The 22,390-nt window shown below is 39.6% G+C and overlaps 1 protein-coding gene across 1 annotated transcript in view; it reads left to right on the forward strand.

Moving 5' to 3' along the window:
• The first annotated feature begins 274 nt into the window (after window positions 1-274).
• Window positions 275-22,390, forward strand: part of Ndufs4 (NADH:ubiquinone oxidoreductase subunit S4) — an 89,126-nt gene continuing 67,010 nt past the window's right edge. The window contains exon 1 of the mRNA XM_052159781.1: window positions 275-404. Coding sequence (XP_052015741.1) covers window positions 307-404 — 98 coding nt within the window. The 5' untranslated portion in view covers window positions 275-306. The remainder of the gene's footprint in view (window positions 405-22,390) is intronic.

Consider the following 22,390-nt stretch of genomic DNA (forward strand, 5'->3'; position numbering starts at 1 on the left):
ACTTCTTTGAAAAATTATGAGTTACAGGTGTTCACATTTTTGGGCTTCTCAGCCTCAATGTAAATGACCAACCTTGCTAACAAGGACTACTTTTTAAAGAGACATCATTTGCATTCATTGAATCCTTTCATCCATTTTCCTCTTTATTTCTTTCAACTAGAACTTTAATTTCTTTTCTAGATCCTCAATATCAAAAGGAAAACAGTACATGAATCTGTTTCACTGCGGCCTCATTGCTTTGAGAACGAAGGAAGTGAGTCCCTAGCAGGGATCCGTACTCGCATCCTGGCGTTTGCACACAGGAAGATGGCGGCGGTCTCAATGTCAGTGTCGCTGAGACAGGCGTTTTTGAAGCGAAGGGCAGTGGCTACAGCTGCCGTTTCCGTCTGTAGAGTTCCATCCAGGTAACATAATTGTCAGCCTTGTCGACCTATTCATTCAGGATTCCCAGGTCACTCCACTTTGGGGGAGGCTGGGCCGGCTGGGCCCCGGAGGCGGCCTTGGGAACGCGTCCTCCGTTGACCCTTCTTGGGGATGCGGGGACGTATTCTGGTCTCTGGCAAGGCGCCTGCGGGGCCTTGGGCTCTCGAGAGCCCAGGGTGTGCAGCTGCGGGCGAGGGTCTGTGCGGAGGAGCTGTGTACCGGATCGTGGCTCCTGAGAAGGGGAGGAGTCTGGGCGACTTCTCTCCCAACGTCCTGCATCCCTTTCGTTTGTCACCTGTTTGCCCCATTCCAGCCTAGAAGGGTAAATCCCTGCTTTCCTTTCCCTGGCTTTAGGTAAATCCCAGCTTTCCTTTCCCTGGCTTTAGTTAATATCGACTGAGCTTCTAAGCAGAAAGGTTGTTATATTCGTCTTTCTGCATAAGAGGAAAACTTCTTAGGACTTCAGAGTTTATAGTACTATTCATCGGAAGGTTAGAGCGTACCTGTTTTCTATCTTTCTAACTGTGCGTTCCAAGCTTGAGTTCCACCACGGAGCTACGCTGTCAGGCAGCAAGGTGGCTTTTATTTTTATTTATTTATTTCGTTTGTTCGTTTGAGACAGATCACACTATGTAACCCTAGATGCCGGAAGGTTTCTCATCTACGTTTTTACTAACTCATAGCAATAGTGGAGGGATTGTTATCTTGTGACCTTGAAGCATTTTTGTGGTGACTGTCCCCCCCCCCCCCGCAGCATTACTTTATTTTACATATTCTCGTTTCCTGGGTTTGCTACTAGCACGTGTTTACACATAAAAGCATTTTAACCTATGTGATACTGTGTTCTATCGCTTGTCTCGAAGTTTGCACCTGTAAAGAGTGGCCTTGTATTGACAGCTGCATGCTGTGGAGACTACATTAAAAGTTTACAGTGACGATGGAAGACTGGAAGGGGTGGGAGGAATGTGATAACTAAAAAAAAAAAAAAAGAAGAAAAAGAAAAGAAAAGTCAGGCCCACTGGCACAGCGTTTAATGCCAGCTCTGGGGAGGTAGAACCAGAGGGCAGTTGGATCTCTGTGAGTTCCAGGACAGCCAGGGCTTCTTAGAGAGACTCTGTCTCAAACAAAACCAAACCACTAAATACCTTTAAGAAAGAAAAAAAAAAAAAGGAAAATGGGATCTATCAAAATGCTTGTTAAATAGTGTTAAGCTCGATACAAAGGGAATACAGAGTTAAAGGGAGCTGGTTAGAACTTTCGGAGGCAAATTTTGTTGCAGTTTTAAGTGGTGGTCGTTTTGTGGGAAAGAAAAGGTTGTCTTTAGTCAAGTTAGGAGATTTGTAAAAGGCTTCAGAGACTGGGGATATAGTTGAGTTGATATGGAGAGTGCCTAGCATTCATGAGGTACTGGGTTCAGTCTTCAGCACCTAATAAAACCTTCCTGGGGCACATAAACTCTAATCCCAGCACTCCAGCATTGCAGAAAGGGGTGGGGGTGGGGGGGCTTTTCTGTAAACAATAGTAGAGCAGTATGTGTGTGTGTGTGTATATATATATATATATATATATATATATATATATATATATATATATATATATATATATGTGTGTGTGTGTGTGTGTGTGTGTGTATAGTATACAGTTACTGGAAAATAAGTATTGTAATACTGGTGGAAAGTAAAAGATAAATTTGCAATTAAGTGTTTAAACATGAGGAACTTGGGAAATACCAAATTGTTCTCTAAGATAGCAATGATTATTTTATGTCTAACATGATGGTGATCTAGTTTAGATCTTTTCTACTTACATATTCTGGAGATTAATTTACATAACTTAATGCTAATGTGCTCATTATAGAACTTGAACTGAAAACAAATTTAAGGGATCATTAATGTATTTCTCAACAATTATGGTAGTTGAAGTTAAGATAATACTGGATTTTACAAATGGGTAGCTATTACTACACGTCTAAACTTACCACGTTTTTCTTGTAAATATGTTGTTTGAAATTTGAAAATAGTATATATAAGTCATATAAGATCATGCTTGTTTGTTTCATAGTTAAAAAGAAATTAAAACCCAGGGGAAATCATTTTGACTTCACACTACCACTTTTTTTTTTCTTTTTTAACTTTTATGATGTGCTTCTTTCTTGAGGCACTCATGTTTCCCCTCCCGTGTTTCTATGGAAACAGTACAGTATACCCTTAAATTAATGATTTGTAAAGACTGAATAATAAGAAATCCAACCCATCGGGGCAATTTAAATGTCAGTTTCTTTTAAAAATCTTTTTGTAATCCTTAAAGAAATGAAAGAGAGCCAGACCTGTGAGGCAAGCGTTGAGAGAGCATGTGGTGAGAGGCGGAGGGGTGGGGACGGGCGCCAGTGGTGGAAGGAAGCCCTTGCCTACTACACTGACGCTCGGATTCAATTATAATGTCAATGCAAGAAGAAAAACCAGCACGTAAGAAGGAAAAAGTGAAACCACAGCCATGTGTCCTGACTGGAGAGAAGTTGAGTAGGACTGGCACTGGCAGCTTGTGTTCAGTGGGCTTCCACTTCCAGGCCTGGAGAGGGTAAAGGCTTGCTTAGTGACCCATTCTTGCCCTTACTATCCCTAACTATCCTACGGGGTTTTCTGGCATAAATTGTACCTATTTAAGATGTGAGTCTATCAACAGGTAAGTTGGTTTTCTTTCAAAATAGTTACACATGGGACTTCAGATGGTTGTTGCCCTGCTTGTTTCCCCTTCATTTTAACATGATCGTGCATGTGTGTAGTCTCCCCTTCCCTCACAGGACTTCTCAGATTTAGACTGGATCTTGTGTTTTCCAACAGCATAGCTCTTGGGATAGCAGATGCCCAGAGGGTGTTAACTAGTCTCTATGTGAAGAGCAGGTATATGAGACTTTTGTGAAGTCTGTTTTGTGCTCCCAACCTTTGGCTGTATTTTGTGGCTTCATTTCCCACTGTGAGGTTGAGCCTGTAGAGACCTCCATGGAGGAAGTGGTCCTAAGTGGTCCTAGGATACTGGTTGACTTCAGTTCTGTGTTTCCTGTATCTTAATGGCAAGGAAAAGTCTAAATTGATAAACATTCAAGATCAGTAGGTTGGTTTCTACTTTACTAAATATTTTTGCTTACATTTACTTACTTTGTACGTGTATGTTTGGATACTCATTTGGAAAAGTAGGTCTTAAGAGTCATATTAGTGAGAGCCAGGTAGCTACTAGCCTACATAAATATGAATTAAAAATATCTTCTATTTGTATTTTAAAGAATTATTTGTAGTGGTCTGAGTTTAGGATATTCACCTTGAATTCAGTTAATTTCTGTATTGAGATTGTTTTATGAATGGATTTGTAGTTAACACAACTTGATAGTATCCTGACTCATTTTTTATTTACAAATTTAAGAACAGGAAGTGGAAATGAGTGATTTGAGAAGGGTGCTTACTAGAATGTGAGAACTTCTTTGGAATGAGAGTAACTGACTTTATATGAAGTGTAACTTTCTCAGGCAGAATGGGAAAAGATGGAGACCCTTGATTTCTGGGTTAACATGCTAGAATAGGTTTGGAGATGAACTGAATATAGAATTCAAATAGGACACAGATTATCTGCCCAGGCCAGACAGTTTTATATGGAGAAGCTTATAAAATTTGTCATCTTTTTATTATTTTTGTAGTATTTATTCTGAGTACAAATTCAGCATAGCTACCTTTTCTAACTTACTGTGATTCATTCAGCCTGTGCCAAGGACTTCCCTTAATATTGTGTCTTGTGTTTCCTTCAGTACCTGTGAATCAGGATGTTCTCATTCTTGTTTTTAGGTGAGCAGCCGGTACAAATGAGAAGTGACCTGAGTTCTCCTTCTAGAAAATAGTTTAGTTTACTCATCGCCATGTTGACTTCTGTGACAAATGTTATTTCTGATAACATTAAAATTAAAATTCCAATGTCTTCTGTTTTTTCTTGTAGCAGCATATATTCTTTATTCGCAAACTACTTGGTGCCCTTGTCTTTTACTCTGCTATTGTCTATGCAGTAGGAGGGATGAATGTTTTGGGTTTCGAAGAAAAAGAGTTTTCTTTCTGAATTTAGTATAAGTGATGTTTTTATAGGTGACTTTATTTTACTTTTTTATTTTGAGACCGTATTATTTGACTAGATTAGGATGAAATTTCCTGTGTACCTAACTGTGGGTGACCTTGAACTCCTGACCTTCCAACCTTCCTCTTCCAGGTTCAGAGAGTGTGGATGTGTCTTTTTATACTTGTAAGAAAAAAAAATGCATATAATGTATGTATTAAGTCCGGTATTCAGAACATACTTTAAGAATTTCTCTTATATATTACTTCCTGGCTGCAGCTCCCCACCCCCAGCCCCTTCCCCACCTCTCTTCTCCCTTTTCCATTGCTCCATTTTCCTTCAGAAAAGAGCTGGCTTCCCAGGGCTGTCAGCCAAACATGGCATACCAAGTTATAAGACTAGGCACAAACTCCTGATATCAGGGCTGCATGAGGCAACCCAGTAGAAGGAAAATGGTCCCACAAGCAGCCAAAAGAGACACAGCCTGCCCCTGTTCCCACTGTTAGTAGTCCCACAGGAAGGCCGAGCTGCACAACTAACTATAACCTGTAAGCAGAAGGCCTAGGTCAGTTTACCTATAGGTTTCCTAATTGTCAGTTTAGTTTCAGGAACCTCTATGAATCCCGGTTGTTGATCTGTGTGTTTTCTTGTGGTATCCTTGACCTCTCTGGCTCTGACAATTCTTCCTCTCTTTCTTCCTAGGGATCCTGGAGCTCTGTCTAAAAACAAGATTTTTCTTATAAACTTCCCTTATTGTTGGGAAACAATTATTATATTATGCCTTTAAGAAGTAGTGAGTATGCCAGCTATGCTTTCTGAGCTCTTGAGTCTGTTTTTTAAGTTGTTTTTTAAATTTTTTCATTAATTAACCAGCATCAAACACAGATTTATTAGTATTTGAGTGAAAAACAACATGATAGGCAAGCTATAAATCCTGACAGCTCTTTGGGGAGGGAGCAGAGAAGAGAGAAAGCAGTGGTGTTTGTAAGTCCCCCCATGGATGAAGAAGGGAGGGAGGGTAGCTTCAGAGAAGGGACGTCCCAGGGCATCAGGGAAGCCATGCTCAGGCTTTGGTCAGTATCTGAAAGAAAAAGAGAGGGAAAAGCAGACAGGCATGGTGTCAGCAGCATGGACGTGCCATCCGATCTACTGAGCTCAGTAAGAGGCTACCATGAGGCTGGGCGGTGGTGGCGCATGCCTTTAGTCCCAGCACTTGGGAGACAGAGGCAGGCAGATTTCTGAGTTCAAGGCCAAACTGGTCTACAGAGTGAGTTCCAGGACAGCCAGCTCTATACAGAGAAACCCGGTCTCGAAAAGCCAAAAACAAAACAAACACAAAAACAACAAACAAACAAACAAAAAAAACTGAAGCTACATGAGGACTGTGCTTCTGGGGAGAATAAATTCGTTATCTCCCTAAGGGAGTAATTATTCCTCCCACTTCCTTAGCAATGGGTGAACCAGCTTTCCTGAGAGGTGGTCTCTTGGCCACATGTAATTGACCAGCTGAACTGTATTAACTTAAAGAAATATTTATTTTGCGCGCTCTCTCTCTCTCTCTCTCTCTCTCTCTGTGTGTGTGTGTTTTGTCTGCATGTATATTTGTGTACCATGTGCTCACCTGGTATCTCAGGAGGTCAGAAGAGAGCCTTGGACCTCTGGATCTGGTGTTATAGATGGCTGTGAGCTACCATGTGCTGAGACTTGAACCCGGATCTTCTGGGAGAAGCAATAAATGCTTTTAACCTCTGAGCCCCTGGTATTAACTCTTTAAGGAGGAGAAAATAATATGTAAAATTTTAATCTTGAAGCAGATGAGAATGTTTGAAGACCAGAGGTCGAGTCCCATATTCTGATAAAGAGAAAATAGCTTTTTCTTAATAGCCCTTAACAAGAGCTCTGATATCCATCCTCAGTGGCCTACAGAACTACTCTAACAGTATTCCTCACTCAATAGTTAAGACCCTAAAGTCATTTAAAGGATGGCTGAGATTGGGAATGACTATAACCCAATTTCAAATTTTCAGTTTCAAATTCATTTTCTAGAAAGGATTCCTGTCATGACTGAAGTTTCTGTCTCATCCTCTGTAGCCTCTAGGCTGGAGGGCTCATTTAACTGAAATACCGACTGACTTCTGGGCCTGAACACTAAGGTGCTGATTCTGAATGACAAAGGATTGTTTGCTTTGGGCTTCTTGCACCTGCCCAACCAGTTCTAACCTGGCTTCATCATTTTACCTTTTTTAAAAAATATGTTTTGAATACCAAATAACAACCTATTAGAATTTTGTGTAAAATTCTGAGATTTAATGAAGCCATGCGTTATTAAAGCCTTGGGCCTGTGCGTCAGATTGCATTCTGTGACCTGAGTTCGGTACCCAGGACCCCCATGGTTAAAGGAGAGAACCAATTTCTACAAGTTGTCCTCTGACCTCTCCACATAAGCACATAGATATACACACAAAAATGAATAAATATAAAAATAAAATAAAATCTTGTACTCTTTTAAGGTTAAAAGAATATTGTTGTTAATACCTGAGTTCTTAAAAGAGAAAAAGCTTTTCTTTTAGTTTCCTAGTCTGAAGTGCCTAAAAGAATCTGTCGTAACTGAATTACATAGTAGCCACTCTTCTTTTCTTTTCTTTTCTTCTTTCTTTTTTCTTTTCTTTTTTTTTGCAGCTTCTTTCATCTAAATATTTGAATATTTTTGTAAACTATTCTGTGTTTTGTAAACTATTCTGTTTGGAGAAGGGGACAATTCGGAACTCCTGTTTCAAGTTCTTTCTGTCTGTTAAGTATTTTGCTAGGTAAATGCAGCCTTAAGTTATTTAGAGTTAATCAAATGGAATCTTTTCTTCTTTCCTGGATTCACAAGACTTACTTAAAAAAACAAAACAAAACAGGATTACCCTGCAATTTAGTGCTTGTTTTTTAAATGTCAGCTGTTCCTTAGAGTCTGTTATGTGCACTCAGGTACTTTTGCCACAAATACTGCTTCAGTAATTTTGATTTAGCTTATCTCTGGAGATTCTGATAGGAAGCGAGGGCTGAAAACTCTGACTGTTTTTTTTTCTTCCCCCTCTAAGTAGCTTTAATAAGTTTTATCTTCAAAGACTTCAAAAATATGGCTTTCTTTGGGAGAGGAATAAAGGAGATTTCCACAAACAAAAAAGCTTCATTTTTTTACATTATTCCTTTATGTACTAATGAGAGCTGGGGGCGGGTCAGCGGCCTAGAAGGCATTGAGGTAATTTGGAGAGAGGAGGCCATGCTGCTCCTCTCTAGAGACTCTTGTTCTTCATTTTGGAAGGGCTCAGGTTTAATCTAGCACAGCTGTTGAACTCTGCCCTCCAGAGTTTTAAGAAGAAAGTGTCTTATCCTTTATAGTGGAAATGTGCTTTTCAGGGAGGTGGTCTTTAGCTGGACATAATTCTTAAGAAAGTTCCTTACCTCTCTAGAGTTCTTTGTTTCACTGATATCCTAGAAGTGTTTCAGCCGAGAGTACGTTCTCCCTGGTACAGGTCTGATTGCTTTTGGAGTATGTTTTGCTGTGTCCTTAACAAAGCCAGGTGAAGAGTTATTTCTTTGTGTTTTCTAGGGCTCAAAAATATGTTCTTTGCTTTATTTGGCCACTTCATACACAAATAAGAGGCCCATGCTTGACAAAAGATCCTGTTCTAGATGACTGTTCAACAAGCCATATGCTTCCCCTAAAAATGTCATTCTGTCTTGATGAACTTTAAAGTAAATGCAGATGTTTTGAGTCTTTTGAGAACCATCACTCTGAATGGAAAGAGCACTTCTTTTCAAGGGATTTCTTCACTGTACTTAAAGATATTTGGATGAAATTTATACCTTTTGTTTTAATAGTTTGAAATTAATTTTAATATCCTTATTACACATAAGTTTTTGAGAAATAAAATATACCTCATAATACCACATTGATTAAGAGCTAGTATTTATTGAACTTTTTAAAAATATGAAACTTGAAGTACTTCGTAATAATTACTTTTAGGTAGTGAGAAAAATGTTAGTTTTTAATCAAAAGAGTGGCTTCTGCCTTCATAGGTTTAAAAGTCTAGTTCAGAGAGTCATACTTGAGTCATACTTGAGTCATAACTTGAGTTGGAAGAAAATTATTCTAGGTTGTCAGCCCTGCATTTAATGTAAGAATCTCTGGAATCTCTGCTGAAGACCTGAGTTTCTGGTAACTCTAGAAGCAGTTTTCTTCACTGTAACAAAGTGCCGTCTAGAAATACCAAGGGGGACCAGCTCATTGTGCTGAATGGTTTCCGTCCATGATGTGCTTCCTCCATTTCCAAGGACCTGTGATGAGGCAGAGCAGCACTGGAGCAGACGGGTGTGGCCTAGCGGCGTTGCTCACCTCAAGGCAGACTGGGCCGCTAATCAGGAAGGGGCCCTAGCTGGATCCTGTCCCCGAGGGCATCTGCCTCTTCGAGCTACACCCACCTCCCAAGTTACCAGTACTTTCCAACTAGTGCTGTTAGCTGGAAACCAAACCCTCAAGACATGAAGGGTGTGGGAGACACTTTATATTCAAACCATAACACACACACCCTGTTCTTTTATACTCATTGATAAGTGTTATTCCTCTGTGCTCTGCAGAGCCAGTCTTTCCCGTGTTCTTGCCATCCTTTCCTTGCCTAGGCTTAGCATCTTCAACTTGTTTACTCTATTAAAATGGCCAGATTTCCTTGATCCTTAGGATGTTGTAATGGTTAATTTTCTTTATCATCTTGGTTGGATTAAGAATGCCTAGGTGATTAGTGAAGAACTCATTTGGATGGGTCTGTGATAGTGATGGTACTGGATGATTAGAATGTAAGGGCTTTGGCACGATGAACGGCTTCTTAGATGGATTTATGCTATTAATGCATAATTTAGGAGACGATGCAAAGAAGGAGGTGTGTTCTTTAGGTGAAGTAAGTCATTTGAGATGTGAACTGGCATTTGTACCTTACTTTGTCCCTCCCTGTACGGCCTCCCTCTCTGTTTCCTGGAGTGCCAAGAATGAACAGTTTTCATGCCACATATTTTGCCCAACCTCATGGGGCCACATGACTGGATCAAAAAATCTGAAACTGTGGAGCAAAACAAAAATTCTTCCTTTTAACCTGTTCTCAGGCAATTCGTCACAGCTATGCAAAAGTAACGACAATACATGTTCTCTGTTTTGCCACTGTCTGTGTTTGACCTGTGTATTATAGTTTTGCTTAAGTGTGATTATCAGAGTTATGGTTCAGTGAGCTAATGTATCCTCTCTCCCTGTCTCCCTCTTCCTCCCTCCTTTTCTCTCTCCCTCCCTCCTTCCTTCCCTCCTTTCCTTCTTCCCCATCCTTCCCTTTCCTTCCTTCCTTCCTTCCTTCCTTCCTTCCTTCCTTCCATCCTTCCTTCTAAAGAAAGTAGGTTTATTTAGTAGTACACTGCAAAGGGTGGCAGGCTGGCCTATGTAAGAATGCCACCTGCAGTCTCCTTTCGTTTTATTTTTTTAGTTACTTTTATGAGTATGAAGTATTTAAGCTGTGTGTGTGTGTGTGTGTGTATATATATATATATATATATATATATATGCACCACATTTGTGTCTGATGCCCATGGGGGTCAGAAGAGGAACTTGGGTCCTCTAGACTATTGTCAGCGGCCATGTGGGTCCTGGGAACAGAACCTGAGTCCTCTTCAAGAGAAACAAGTGTTCTTTAGCATTCAACTGGCTCTTCAACCCCTCTTTTCATTTCTTATCAGTACCTTCTACAAACTAAAGGTTTTTTACAAGTTTATTAGGTGTTTCCCCAGTGCTGGCTAGACTTACACACTTGACACACAAACTAGAGTTATCCGAATGGACAGAATCTTAATTGAGAAAATGCCTCCATAAGATCCAGCTGTCGTGCAGTTTTTAAATTAGTTACTGATGGGAGAAGGCTCAGCAGGTTGTGGATTGGGCCATCCCTGGGCTGCTGGCCCTGGCTCTATCAGAAGGGAGCTAAGCCTTGGAGAGCGAGCCAGAAGTAAGCAGCCCCTCCCCACCCCATCCCACTACTATGGCCTCTGCATCAGCTCCAGCCTTCAGGTTCCTGCCCTGTTTGGGTTCCTGTCCTGACCTCCTTCAGTGATGAGCGGTGATGGAAGTGTAAGCTGACCCAACTTGCTATTTGGTCATGGTGTTTTGTCACAGCAGTAGAAACCCCAAGGGCTCCTTTCTTACTCATGGTCCCTTTTCTCTATTTTTAATTTGGAAATTTTGTGTTTCACTTTTAGAGGGTCTCTGCATGCTAGAAGCCCCACTGAGCTGCCCATGGGCACCAGTTTCCTTTCTCTGATCCCTGGGGTTAGCTTTGTATCAGGATGATGCTGAAAGGAAAAGAGCTGGGCACAGATTGTCTGGCTTCCTCTGTTTTCTTTTGAATTGACATAATTTTATTTCACAGATTTTTTATATGTTGTATTTTATTTTGTTTAAAAAACCTTTTATTCTTTTCTGAGCATTTCATACCTGAATACTCTACTTACATCATTTCTCTCTTTCTAAAACATCTTATTTCCCCCGAGATTGCTTTTTCGATCCATGGATTATTTAAAGTGTTTTGTTGGGCTGAGAACCGTCTGCCAGGTGTGTGAGTCCCTGACCTCCACACCAGCACCTTGAAGCAAATGAGGGAAGTCAAAATGCTCTCTTGATTTCCAAATATTAGTTTACTATTTTCTGAAAACTCAGCTCTGTAGAACTTCCTTTTTTCAGTGTCCACACTAAAACTTGTGGCTCTGCTGGCTGGCTTTGTGGTCTGCCCCCACAGTGGCGTGGATTCAGCCAGGGGCTAAGGGATCTAGAACAACAAGAAGGACACAAACTAAAACTCGTTGTTGCATGAGCCCACCCCTTAGAACCATCACTCCAGTGACTAGAGAGAGAGAGAACTTCAGTTTTTGCTCTTGCAGATGTTCATTGTTTCCTCTCTGGTGTGGTTTTGGGATTACCTGAGATTGGTGCCAGGCATATGACAGACAAAGCAAATAGTGGCTTCTACACTCCGAGCAGCACTTTGCTTTTTTGTTCCTTGGGGCAAATTGCTACAGAAGTGCTTATTTCTGTTGTCAGCTATGTGGAGCATAGGCTTGGAGCGTCAAGGTGGCGTGGTAAGGTAGGACTCACAGGTGTTTAGATGATGCTCCCAGTGCTGGAGCTTTCCCTGTGCTGCCTACTCTGTGCATCTTGTCCAGATGATGATGATGATCTTCTTCCTCCTTCTCCCTCCTCCTTCTCCCTCCTCCTCTCCCCTCCCCCCTTCTTCCTCCTCATCACATTCAATGGGAGAGACAAGTCGAGTGTATTTACTACAATACAACTAGAAGTTGCCTTGGATCCATTGTCCTTGGATGAATTATCTTAAAAGCTGATTACAATATTTCTTGCATTATAGCATACCTGAACGGACTTAAATGATCTAAATTACCTTAAAAAGTCTTCTTATCTTCAACTTTTCACACAGTTGTTTCTCAACTCTAGTGGGCAGATAGGAGGACTTCACATGTTAGAGTCTGGGAAATAAGGCAGAGAAAGTATTTCAGAGTGTATGGTCAGACCTTCCCTAGAGCTGGAGTTACAGGCAGCTGTGAGCCGCCTGGCCCAGGTGCTGGTGCCTGAACGAATTCTCTGGAGAGTAGTAGGCACTCTTAACCACTGAGCCATCTCTCTAGCCAGTCCCACCCCCACCCCCATCCCCACTCCCACCCCCTCTCAAAGACTTACTGCCTGTGCTGGCTTGAATTCCTAATCTCTCTGCCTCTACCCACCCTGTGCTGGGATTAGAGGTGTATGCCACCGTGTCCAGCTATTTTTGTAGGTTTTTAAAAGGCAGTTATTACTACTTTGTGTAAATGCTGGCATGCACAGCTACAGGATGCATGTAGTCGTCAGAGGACAGTTTTCAGGAGTCAATTCTCTTCTGTTTCCATCTTTTTGAGGCATGAAAACCAGATTTCTGTCATAGTATGTCATACCCCAGGCTAGCTATCCCTCAAGCTTCTGGGACATTCTCCTGTCTTTCTTCTCATGTTGTCACAGACGTGCTGGGATTAGAGATGTATGTCCCTCCTCCTGTGGTTTTAATTTTTGTTTTGTTTGTTTTGAGATAAGTGTGTCACTGTATTACCCTGGCTAGTGTGGAGTCACTGAGTTCTGCCTGCCTCTTCCTCTTATGTGCTGGAATTAGAGGCATACACCACCATATCAGACTTCCAAATGTGTGGTTTTGTTTTGTTTTGTTTTTATTGTTTGTTTAAAGACAAGCTTTGACAAGTTCTAGTAAGGAAAAGCTTGCATGGTTTACTTTTCCCCAGACTGTTCTGGCATGTTCTAATGGTATCACAGTCACCTGGGTCCATGAAAGCCAGTCTGCGTACTCTGTAGAAGTCCCATTTAATACCATTGCCACTATAGGGATGGACACCAGCTCTGACCAACATGTCATAGCATTCTGTTTGGATTTTCTTAAAGCTGGAGAGTGTTGTTGGTGAACTAGTTTCCCTGTGCCCTGACTGGTCATTTCAGAGTCTGCTTGTATACCAGCACAGCACATAGTTTTTTACTTATCATAGCAACTTGATTGACTCCATAGAGTTTTTCATCTTCTTTGTGGCTACTGTTTTCCTGCTTTAAGTGCAGGACAGCCTCCAAACAATAGCAGCTGCCAAGATAGCTAAGGAATAAGAAAAGCCAAATGTAATTATTTTTTACATTGGATTTTGGGGACTAAACTCAGGTCCTCAGGCTTGTGCAGGGAAGCAGTTTTACTGCTGAGCCATCTCTTTGGCCCCAGCTATGTCTTAAAAATGCTTTAAATTTTATATACACACATGCACATATGTATATGTATATGCACATAAATGTGTTAGGAAATATAATAGGAAATGAATTCTTATGGACTCACTGTTCAATTTAAGGACTAGAAAAATTGAGTTGCCTAGATGACTGAGTGGGTAGAGCACTTGCTGCACAAGGCAGACAGCCTGAGGTTGGTCTCTAGACCCCACATAAAGGTGGGAGGAGAGAGCCAGCCGCACAACGTTCTCATCTGATATCCACACATGCACTCATGTTCTCCTCTCTCTCTCTCTCTCTCTCTCTCTCTCTCTCTCTCTCTCTCTCTCACACACACACACACACACACACACACACACACACACACGAATAAAAATAACTATAAGGTACCTTTATTCTTTGTATGCTGTCAGGTTGAAAAATGAATTCCAGTTGGGTCCATATGTTAATCCTAGGAACCTAGTATTATTACCATATAGGAAAAGAGCTTTTACATATGTAATTGAGAATTTTGACAAGGGAAATTGTTATGGTGGTCCTGATATTAGCACAGTGACAGAGGAGTCTAAAGAGACAGTGTAGAGTTGGAAACAGGTAGAGTAATATATACTAACCAAATATAGTCCAACAGTCATATACCTACAGAAATCTAGATTAGGAACAGAGTCTGCCTTAAAGGTTTAGAATGAACTAGGCCTGCTGATATATTGATATTAATTAGAATGAAATTAAGACTTCTGACTTACAGTACTACAAGAATGAATATATATTGCTTTAGTCTAACAATTGTTTGGTAATTTATATTTGGTTATAGCTTGTATAGGAAACTAATATACTTTCTATTATCTACTTTGGCTTCTTTCTTTTCCTCCCTCCTCATATTCTCATATTCATATTCTCTCTCTCTCTCTCTCTCTCTCTCTCTCTCTCTCTGTCTGTCTGTCTGTCTGTCTAGGTATAGTGTAGGTATTGAGACCTACAGTGCCTGTGCATGGTAGGCAAGTGCTCTTCCATTGCACCTTATCCCCGGCCCTTTACCATGACTTTAAAAAATAATCATTATTTGTTCTTTGACAGTTTCATGTAAATAATATGTTCTGGTCACATTCTTTCATACCTTTTATCCTCTTCCTACCTCTTCCAATGTTCACCCACTCATCTCCATCCCATTCTCATGTCTTTGTTTTTGCCTTGTGATCCACTGGGTTTAACCAGGGTAACTCACCAGTGATTATGTTACTAAAGACAATGGCTTCTTTCCTCCCTGCAGTCCTAGACTATAATAGCTTCTCTGGATGGAGCCTCTTTTATGAGTCCCTTCCCCATCTGTAACTGAATATTTATGGGCCTGGTCTTGTGCAGATCCCATGCAGGCAACCATAGTTGTGTGTTTATGAATACCATGGCATGTCCTATTCCATGACTTTTTACCATCAGTTTATACTAAAGACTCAACTCACATAGGGCAGCTAACAGTATTTTTAAAACACTTAACACAGTAATCACATTAATTTACTTAGTGATCGTTTATTTAGTACTTAACCAGTACTAAATGGTTGTAGGAACTTGTAGGAACATGGATCTCCATTGGAAGCTCCTTGGTAAAGAGTTAAAGCCATAACTTGGTTTGAAGCTTTGCCACATACTTATTTTATACTTAACACAGATTGTAGACTTTGTCTCTACTCCCCCTGTGAGTCTGTATCTTCCCAGAATTCTAGACACATCTAATCAGGATGGTAAATGTAACCTTTATTCACCAGCTGTAATTGTTGTCTTAGAGACTTACTGCTGCATAAACTCACTCTAGCTTTCTGAACTCTGGCTGGCTGCTTTAACCTAGCTGTTCTGGCCTATATTCCTCTCTAAAATGACTGATTCAGTCTGGCTTCTCTTGGCTTCTTACTGAATTGTTCTGCTTGGCCTCTAACTCTGGCAATGTGTTCCAATCTTCTGGCTCCTTCTCATTCTCTGGCTCCTTCTGTCTTCCTCCTCATCCTGTCTCTGTAAAACTGTCCCAGTGCCTCCTCCCCCAGCCACCTTGTACTGGTCTCTTAAGTCACCTCTTTTTCCTTTTTCTTCTTGAGAATTGGATGTATCCTATCTCTGAGTCATTTTGTCAACTCTCTAATTCATCACTTTGTCCCTCACAGTGAGATTTGACTTTCAAATGTGTGCTTCTTTTAACAAACTAACTTTACCTTTACTGTTTGGGATTAAAGGTAATTATCTAGGGTGTGTCTTTATTCCAGCCTAAGGGGTTAAAGGTGTGTACTTTAATAAGGGCTTGTTGTATTCCTGCCAGATCACAGACCTAGAAGGTCTTTGGATGTGATCCCTTACCAGAGCAGCTTTAAAATTTCTCTACCCAGGACCTTCCATGGACATCTTGACCTCACTGGAGTTGAAACAATGTGTTGATGATCATAAGCCTTCATCACTCCCCTGCCTTTCCTTCCTAATTACTTTCATTAGAGTCTGATTGGTTTCTGAGCTAGAAACTTGTTTCATTCCTATGTCCTTTCTCTCAGGCCTTATTTATTCATCACTAAGTTCTTATATTTAAAAAATTACATGTATTTAATATGTGGGTGTGAACACACTTGTGCCATAGCACATGTACAACTTGCCATAGCACAGAGAACAATTTGCAGAAGTCAGTTCTTTTCTATCATTTGGGTCCTAGGGGTTGAATTCAAGTCATAATGCACATGTCCTTTACCTTTTCCTTTGGAGCCATTTCTCCAGTTCCTAGTCACTAAATTCTAATGTTTATTTTCCTCCAGTTGAGCTCCCATTTTCCCCATGATTCTTAGAAACATGTCATCCAGCTTCCAACTGGTCTGCATTTGAAGTTTTATTTGTACTTCAGGTTACATACAGGATTAAGTGTAGATTTCTCAGTGTGTTATGGAGTCCTTCATATTCTCTGCTCTCACCTTTTGTTCTTCTGTTCATTCCTGGACATTCAACTCCTCCCCTTTTTAAAAATAGGAATTGGTTATACAGTCCAGATTGGGACACATTTTTTACCTTACCCAAACTGACCTCAAATTTACGGTATTCCAGCCTTAGCCTCCCATGTGTTGTGGTAATAGGCAAATGCAACCATACCCACTGATATCTGCATTTTTAACAGCTTCCTCCTGGCCCAATCTATAGGCATACATTAATACTATTTTGGTGATTCTAAGTTACCTACAATTCCATAGTTCTTCTTTCCTTCATACTTGTCTGAGACTTCTGTGTCTCTGTCCTGCCCTGCCCCCAACACTGTTTCCTCACAGAGCTCCTGCTTATCCCCATGTAGCAGTTTTGTTACTGATTTGTTTAAACTCAAAGTTTAGAATAAGTGCCAATCTGTGTGGATTTGGGTTCCTACTGGCATATCCTTGTGTCCTGCATAAGCTAAATATACCTACTTGAGAGTTTATAGGTTTATCTTTAAATTTTGAAATCTTTGCAAAACCTTTTAAGAAATATTTGTGTGTGTATATGTGTGTGTGTGTGTGTGTGTGTGTGTATGAGGTATCCTGGGGATAGGACCTAGTCTAATATAAAATTAACTTTGTTTCTTATACACATAACATTATAATGTAGAACTTTCCATTTGTGATATCATGCTAGTGTTCAAATAGTTTGAAATTTTGGGAGCATTTTGAATTTCCAATGTTTGGATTAGAGATTCCCTGTACTCCGTGTCTCGTTGTGATAGTCTGTTACTTGTCCATATCCCTCTAGACTTAATCACTGATATCTGGAACTGTTTTGTCATTACCTATGTGTTTTCAGAGTATACCTGTGGAGTCACTAGATTATGGAATGATGTAGAAATTTTAAAAATACTGCTCAGTTCTCTTTCCAAGGATAGCATATGGGATATTTTATTTCTTTAAGATATATTTATTTTATTTTATTTGTTTATGCTTTTTGCCTGTGTATGTATACCACATATATGCCTGGTGCTCACAAAGGCCAGAAGAGGGCATTAGAGTCCCTGGAATTGGAGTTGTAGATGGTTGTGAGCTGCATGTGGGTGCTGAGAATTGAATCTGGTCCTCTTCAAGACCAAGTGCTCTTAGTTACTGAGCCATCTCTCTGGCTGCTATTTTAGTATTCTTGTGGAGCTTTGGATTTTAAATATAACCATTATGAATAGTAAGTAATATCATAGATTGCCTAAAAAAGATACACTGTTTAGTTTAACAGCCCATATTGTTTTTTCTATATTATTGAATAGTCACATTGCAAATTTTATCTTTTCTTTTTTCTTTTTTGATGATCTGTTTTATAGTGCTGGCTGGTCAGCTTGTAGCTCAGCCTGACCTTGAACTTGGTATAATTGTTCTGCCTTTACTTCCAAACTGTTGGGGTTGTAGTTATTTGCCACCACACCCTGTAATTGTAGACTTAAGATAGTATCTACTAACACAAATTAAGTAGAAATTCTGTCGGAAAGCTTTTTGTGTGGTTTGGATTTTTGCAGCATAGTTTTACAGGATTTCATAAAAGTGAAAATGTATTGGGATCGAAGTTCCCAGTAATGAACTAGTATTCTTTTTAATGATGAAAAGATATCATAGCCATATTATATAGACTTTAGACAGGAGACTACAGAATAAAATATGTATAGAACTACATAATACAATTTTGAGGTTGAACATTTATAAGTTCTAGATAGTATTTAGCAGGCCACATAATCTCATCTCCTTGATTTTGTTAATTCTTATTTATTTTAGTCATGCAACCAGTTAAAAAGTAATATCCTAAGAATTTAAGGTATATGAGAATTTCACAGATACTGTTACATTTAACTGTGCTAGTTTATTAGAATTTGAGAAGAGACAGAGTAAAAAGCATCAGTGGGCATATCTGGGAAGACAAAAATTTAATAGGTGTCTACTTTACAGTTTCAGCCAAAATGTGTTGTTGTTATATGAACATTAAAAATTTGTGGAAAGTATTTTCATTATCAACATGACTATTTCACTTGTAATAGGTGCTAAACGTCTGAATGATCCAAAGAGAAACGATACTAAGTGTTTTTAAATCATCTTAGTCTTGGGCATTGGATGCACAGAGAAATCAAAAATTCCTGACAGAGTAGTTTTGTCAGTTAAATTTCTTTGACAGTTTTAATGCATAGCAACCATGCTCCAGTGTGTATGCTCCCACTTTGTGCCTTGAAAACGTCTTGCATTTATCTGTATCATAGAAAATGTCTATTTGTCATTCAAAACCATGACAGTGAAGTTAGTGTGTGTGTACATATGTAGTGTGTGTGTGGCTAACTACTGGGTCTAGCATTTTGTTTAAGACGTTGAAGATGTTTCAATACATGATGGATAAATTCAGTGGAAATTACCATATCTATATACATTAAAAAAATAAGGTCTTGCTAATAAGTAGCCATAGCTGCCCTTGAACTTATATATCTGGAGATCCTCTTGCCTCAGTCTCATGTGCTGGGATTACTGGCATGTTTTTGTGGAGATTTTTGGTGAAGAATATGGCTAAAGAGGTCATGTAAAGAAGTTTAGGCTTGACCCCACAGATAGAGCCTATGAGAGGCCAATGGTGAAGCTGAGTTGCAACAGAAGATCCCAGTGTATTGGAGATGCCAGTACCATAAGATCATCACCAAGAACAGCAGCAGCAGTGGAGTGAAGTCAACCACAGCCTAGAGTGCAATAGAGGGCAAAGCTGGAGATGTGTGATCCAAGCCCTTTGGAGGAGCCCAGAAAATCATGTATGGATTCCAGACACTGGAATAAGAAGCTGTAAAGTTGAAGTTACCTTGAAGACCCAAAGATGTTTGAGATGTCAGAGCCTTGGGACATTTGCTGAGGAAAGCTGCTAACAGGGAATGGAACCAGTCCAGAAGAGAGAAGTTTGTTGCAGTCATCAAAGATGAAAAGGGAGCTGAAGAACTGAAGACCACTTTGACATCAGATATGGAGATGCAGAGTTTGGAGTTTGCCCAGCTGGTTTCCTGTCTTGCTTTTGGGATTGCAGTTAAGTGATTGGATGAATCTCAGAAGAGACTGAACTTTGAGCTTTTAACACTGTTGAGACTTCTGAAGACTATGGGTACTCTTGAAGCTGGACTAAATGTATTTTTGCATTATGCTATGTTTAGGTATGGTCCCCATAGACTCATGTGTTTGAACAAGCCTATGGGGCCCAGGGCATGGAATATGGTAGTTTGAAGATGCTTGGCCCAGGGAGTTGCTCCATTTGGGGGTGTGGCCTTGTTGGAGGAAGTATATCATTGTGAGCATAGGCTTAAGACCCTTTTCCTAGCTACATGGAAGCCAGTCTTCTCCTAGGGGCCTTCAGATGAAAATGTACCATGCCTGCCTAGATGCTGCCATGCTCCTACTTTGATGATAATGGAATGAACCTCTGAACCTGTAAGCAGTCCAATTAAATATTGTCCTTGGTAAAAGTTGCCTTGGTCATGTCTGTTCACAGCAGTAAAACCCTAACTAAGACACCTTGTGAATATGTGGTTTATAGGTTCTATGATGAAAATATTGGTTCATGAAAACTAAATAAAATCAGCACTTAAATACCAGGACTGGGCAGCTTAGAGAACAATGTCTTTCTCAAGGGTAAAATTTTCTTCTTTGGTCCAAAAGAAGCTCTAACCATTGGCTACCTGTATGCTGCAGAGCTTGCTAAGTTGTAAAACTTTGTTTAGTGATACCTGGGTAGTTTTTCTAGCCAACATATATTTCAAATTATATTTGATATTATAATATTATCAAATATATTTCATATTGCTCATTTCTGTCTTGGTTTATACCAGTGAAAAAAGATCTTTCCGTGTGTTTCAGTGAATGGTATTTGAAGTTCATAGCCATAAATAGTTCTGAGGAGGGTTAATTCATTGTTAAGAGTATGGTTTAAAATAAACTTGTATTAGATGGCAGTGTTAATACTGAAGAATTATTTCTTATGCAACAGCTGGACTAGCTAACATTTATATTAGGTACCAACCACTAAATAAGCGTTTTATGAACGTGGTCTCATTTAATTATTCTCACAGTATCTATATGCTATAGGTGAAAAATATCATTAGTAGTGTTTTCAGTATAATGTTGTGAATTAATTACATAGAGTTCTATATTGTATAATGAGTCTTGTACGATTGCCTCACATCTCTGAACCCTCTGAATCATTTTGATTACTACTATTGTTTCTGCCATTTAACTGTCAAAATGCTGTTAGCAGCTTCTTGAAGTTCTTGAAAAAGTTTTTGTTTAATTTTATGTTTGTGAGTGTTTTGTGTGTATGCATGTCCATGCACCATGAGTATGCCTGATGCCCACGGAGGCCAGAAGAAGAATCAGAGAGAGTTCCTGACGGTTGGGAGCCATCATGTGGGTGCTGAGAATCGAACCCCAGCCCTCTGACAACAGCTAGTTCCGACTGACAAAAAGAGCTCTTGTAGGTTGACAAGACATTGAAAGAGTATGGAAGGGTTTGCCTGAAGTGCTTCCATGCAAGCATGAGGATCTGAGTTCAGATCCCCAGCACCCATGTAAGATCCAGCTCTTTCACCCTGTGTCTGTAATCCCAGGCTGAGGGGGTGGAGACAAGAAAAGCTGAGCCTAGACTAACTGGTAGGTGCCAGGATCCAAGCCTGTCTTAAACCGTAAGGAAGAGAGTAACAGTTGACAACCTGTCTGGCCCTCCACATATGCAGACAGGGCTAGCACACCCACACACGAACATCCTCTCCCCACACAAATGAAAAGTGATGACAAGTGTCAAAACCTATAGTCCCTGAAATTCCCCTGCAAAATAATATTTCTGTTTAGAGTATGCAACTGCATATGAGAAAGATTTGATTATTGAACAAAGTGCTGTGTGATTATTATAACATCAAAAACTGTTCACATTGCTAGCTCTTGAAGGGAGTTGTAAAATACATCCTTTGCCTAGTATCAAAAGAGGCAAAAAAGAATTTATAAAGATAATTATCCTAAGGAAATTTATAATAAAGTTTAAATTTTTAAAAATTCTTCGTAAACGCCCAAACTTTTTAGGTGTGTGTGTGTGTGTGTGTTGGGTCAAATGTTCTGTAGCTATCTGATAAGTCCATTTGGTTCATAACACCTGTTGGCTCTAATATTTCTTTCTTTAGTTTTTGTTTGGATAAACTGTCCATTGGTGAGAGTGGAGCATTGAAGTCTCCAAGTTTTTAGTATTTAAAGAAAAGGGGAGAACTAGAACTAGACAATTACCTATTTATGGTTTAGAGGGAAAAAATGCTTTCAATTTTTTGGCAAAGGAAGTTTATGAATTTTAGAGTCTTAAATATAAATCTTTTTATCATCATAACATTTCAGGCATGGTTTACCAAATTTACATTACCTATGATATCAACATGTGGAGTCTGCAAAATGTTCTTTGTCACCTTAAGTCTGTGTTTTACTCCAGTGCCACCCCCTACAAAAGGTATCTTGTGAAGCTTTGCTTTTCCTATTTTTGAAATGTGTTTAGAATAATTTAAAATATAATACTTCTATTTTATGGGCCAATGAAAATAAATGTATAAAATTTGGTTAATTTTGCTTGTAATGAATAATATTTTTGTTTTATTTTTATTTTTTATTTTGATGCTGAAAAGTGAAGTAGGTAACTTAGACTATCTACTAGTGAATATATTTGACTAGTGGCATCAGTGACTTGCCCAGGCCTGCTTTCTCTGTTTTGTTCATGACAGCGTTTGTAAGTGCATTGTAAGAGTAATTGCTCTCACGTGTTTGCTTACACTATAAATCTATTAAGGAAGATTCAACATTAGCAACTGTTTCTATGCAAAATGTGGTGAACACTGGTGCCAGCTCAAGGTCTGAAAAATAGTAAGGGTGGCAATTGGTGGGACATATGGTCACAAAAAAGCATGACCATATTTTGTGTTACACAGACACTAGAAGTTTCTAAAAAGTGTATAATTTTTTTTCAAAAGTGTATGATTTCTTTTCAAAAGTGTTTAATTTTGGAAAGTTTGCTACATGATGCAGT

Source organism: Apodemus sylvaticus, chromosome 16 (genome assembly GCF_947179515.1).
Source record: "Apodemus sylvaticus chromosome 16, mApoSyl1.1, whole genome shotgun sequence".
Lineage (NCBI taxonomy): Eukaryota > Metazoa > Chordata > Mammalia > Rodentia > Muridae > Apodemus > Apodemus sylvaticus.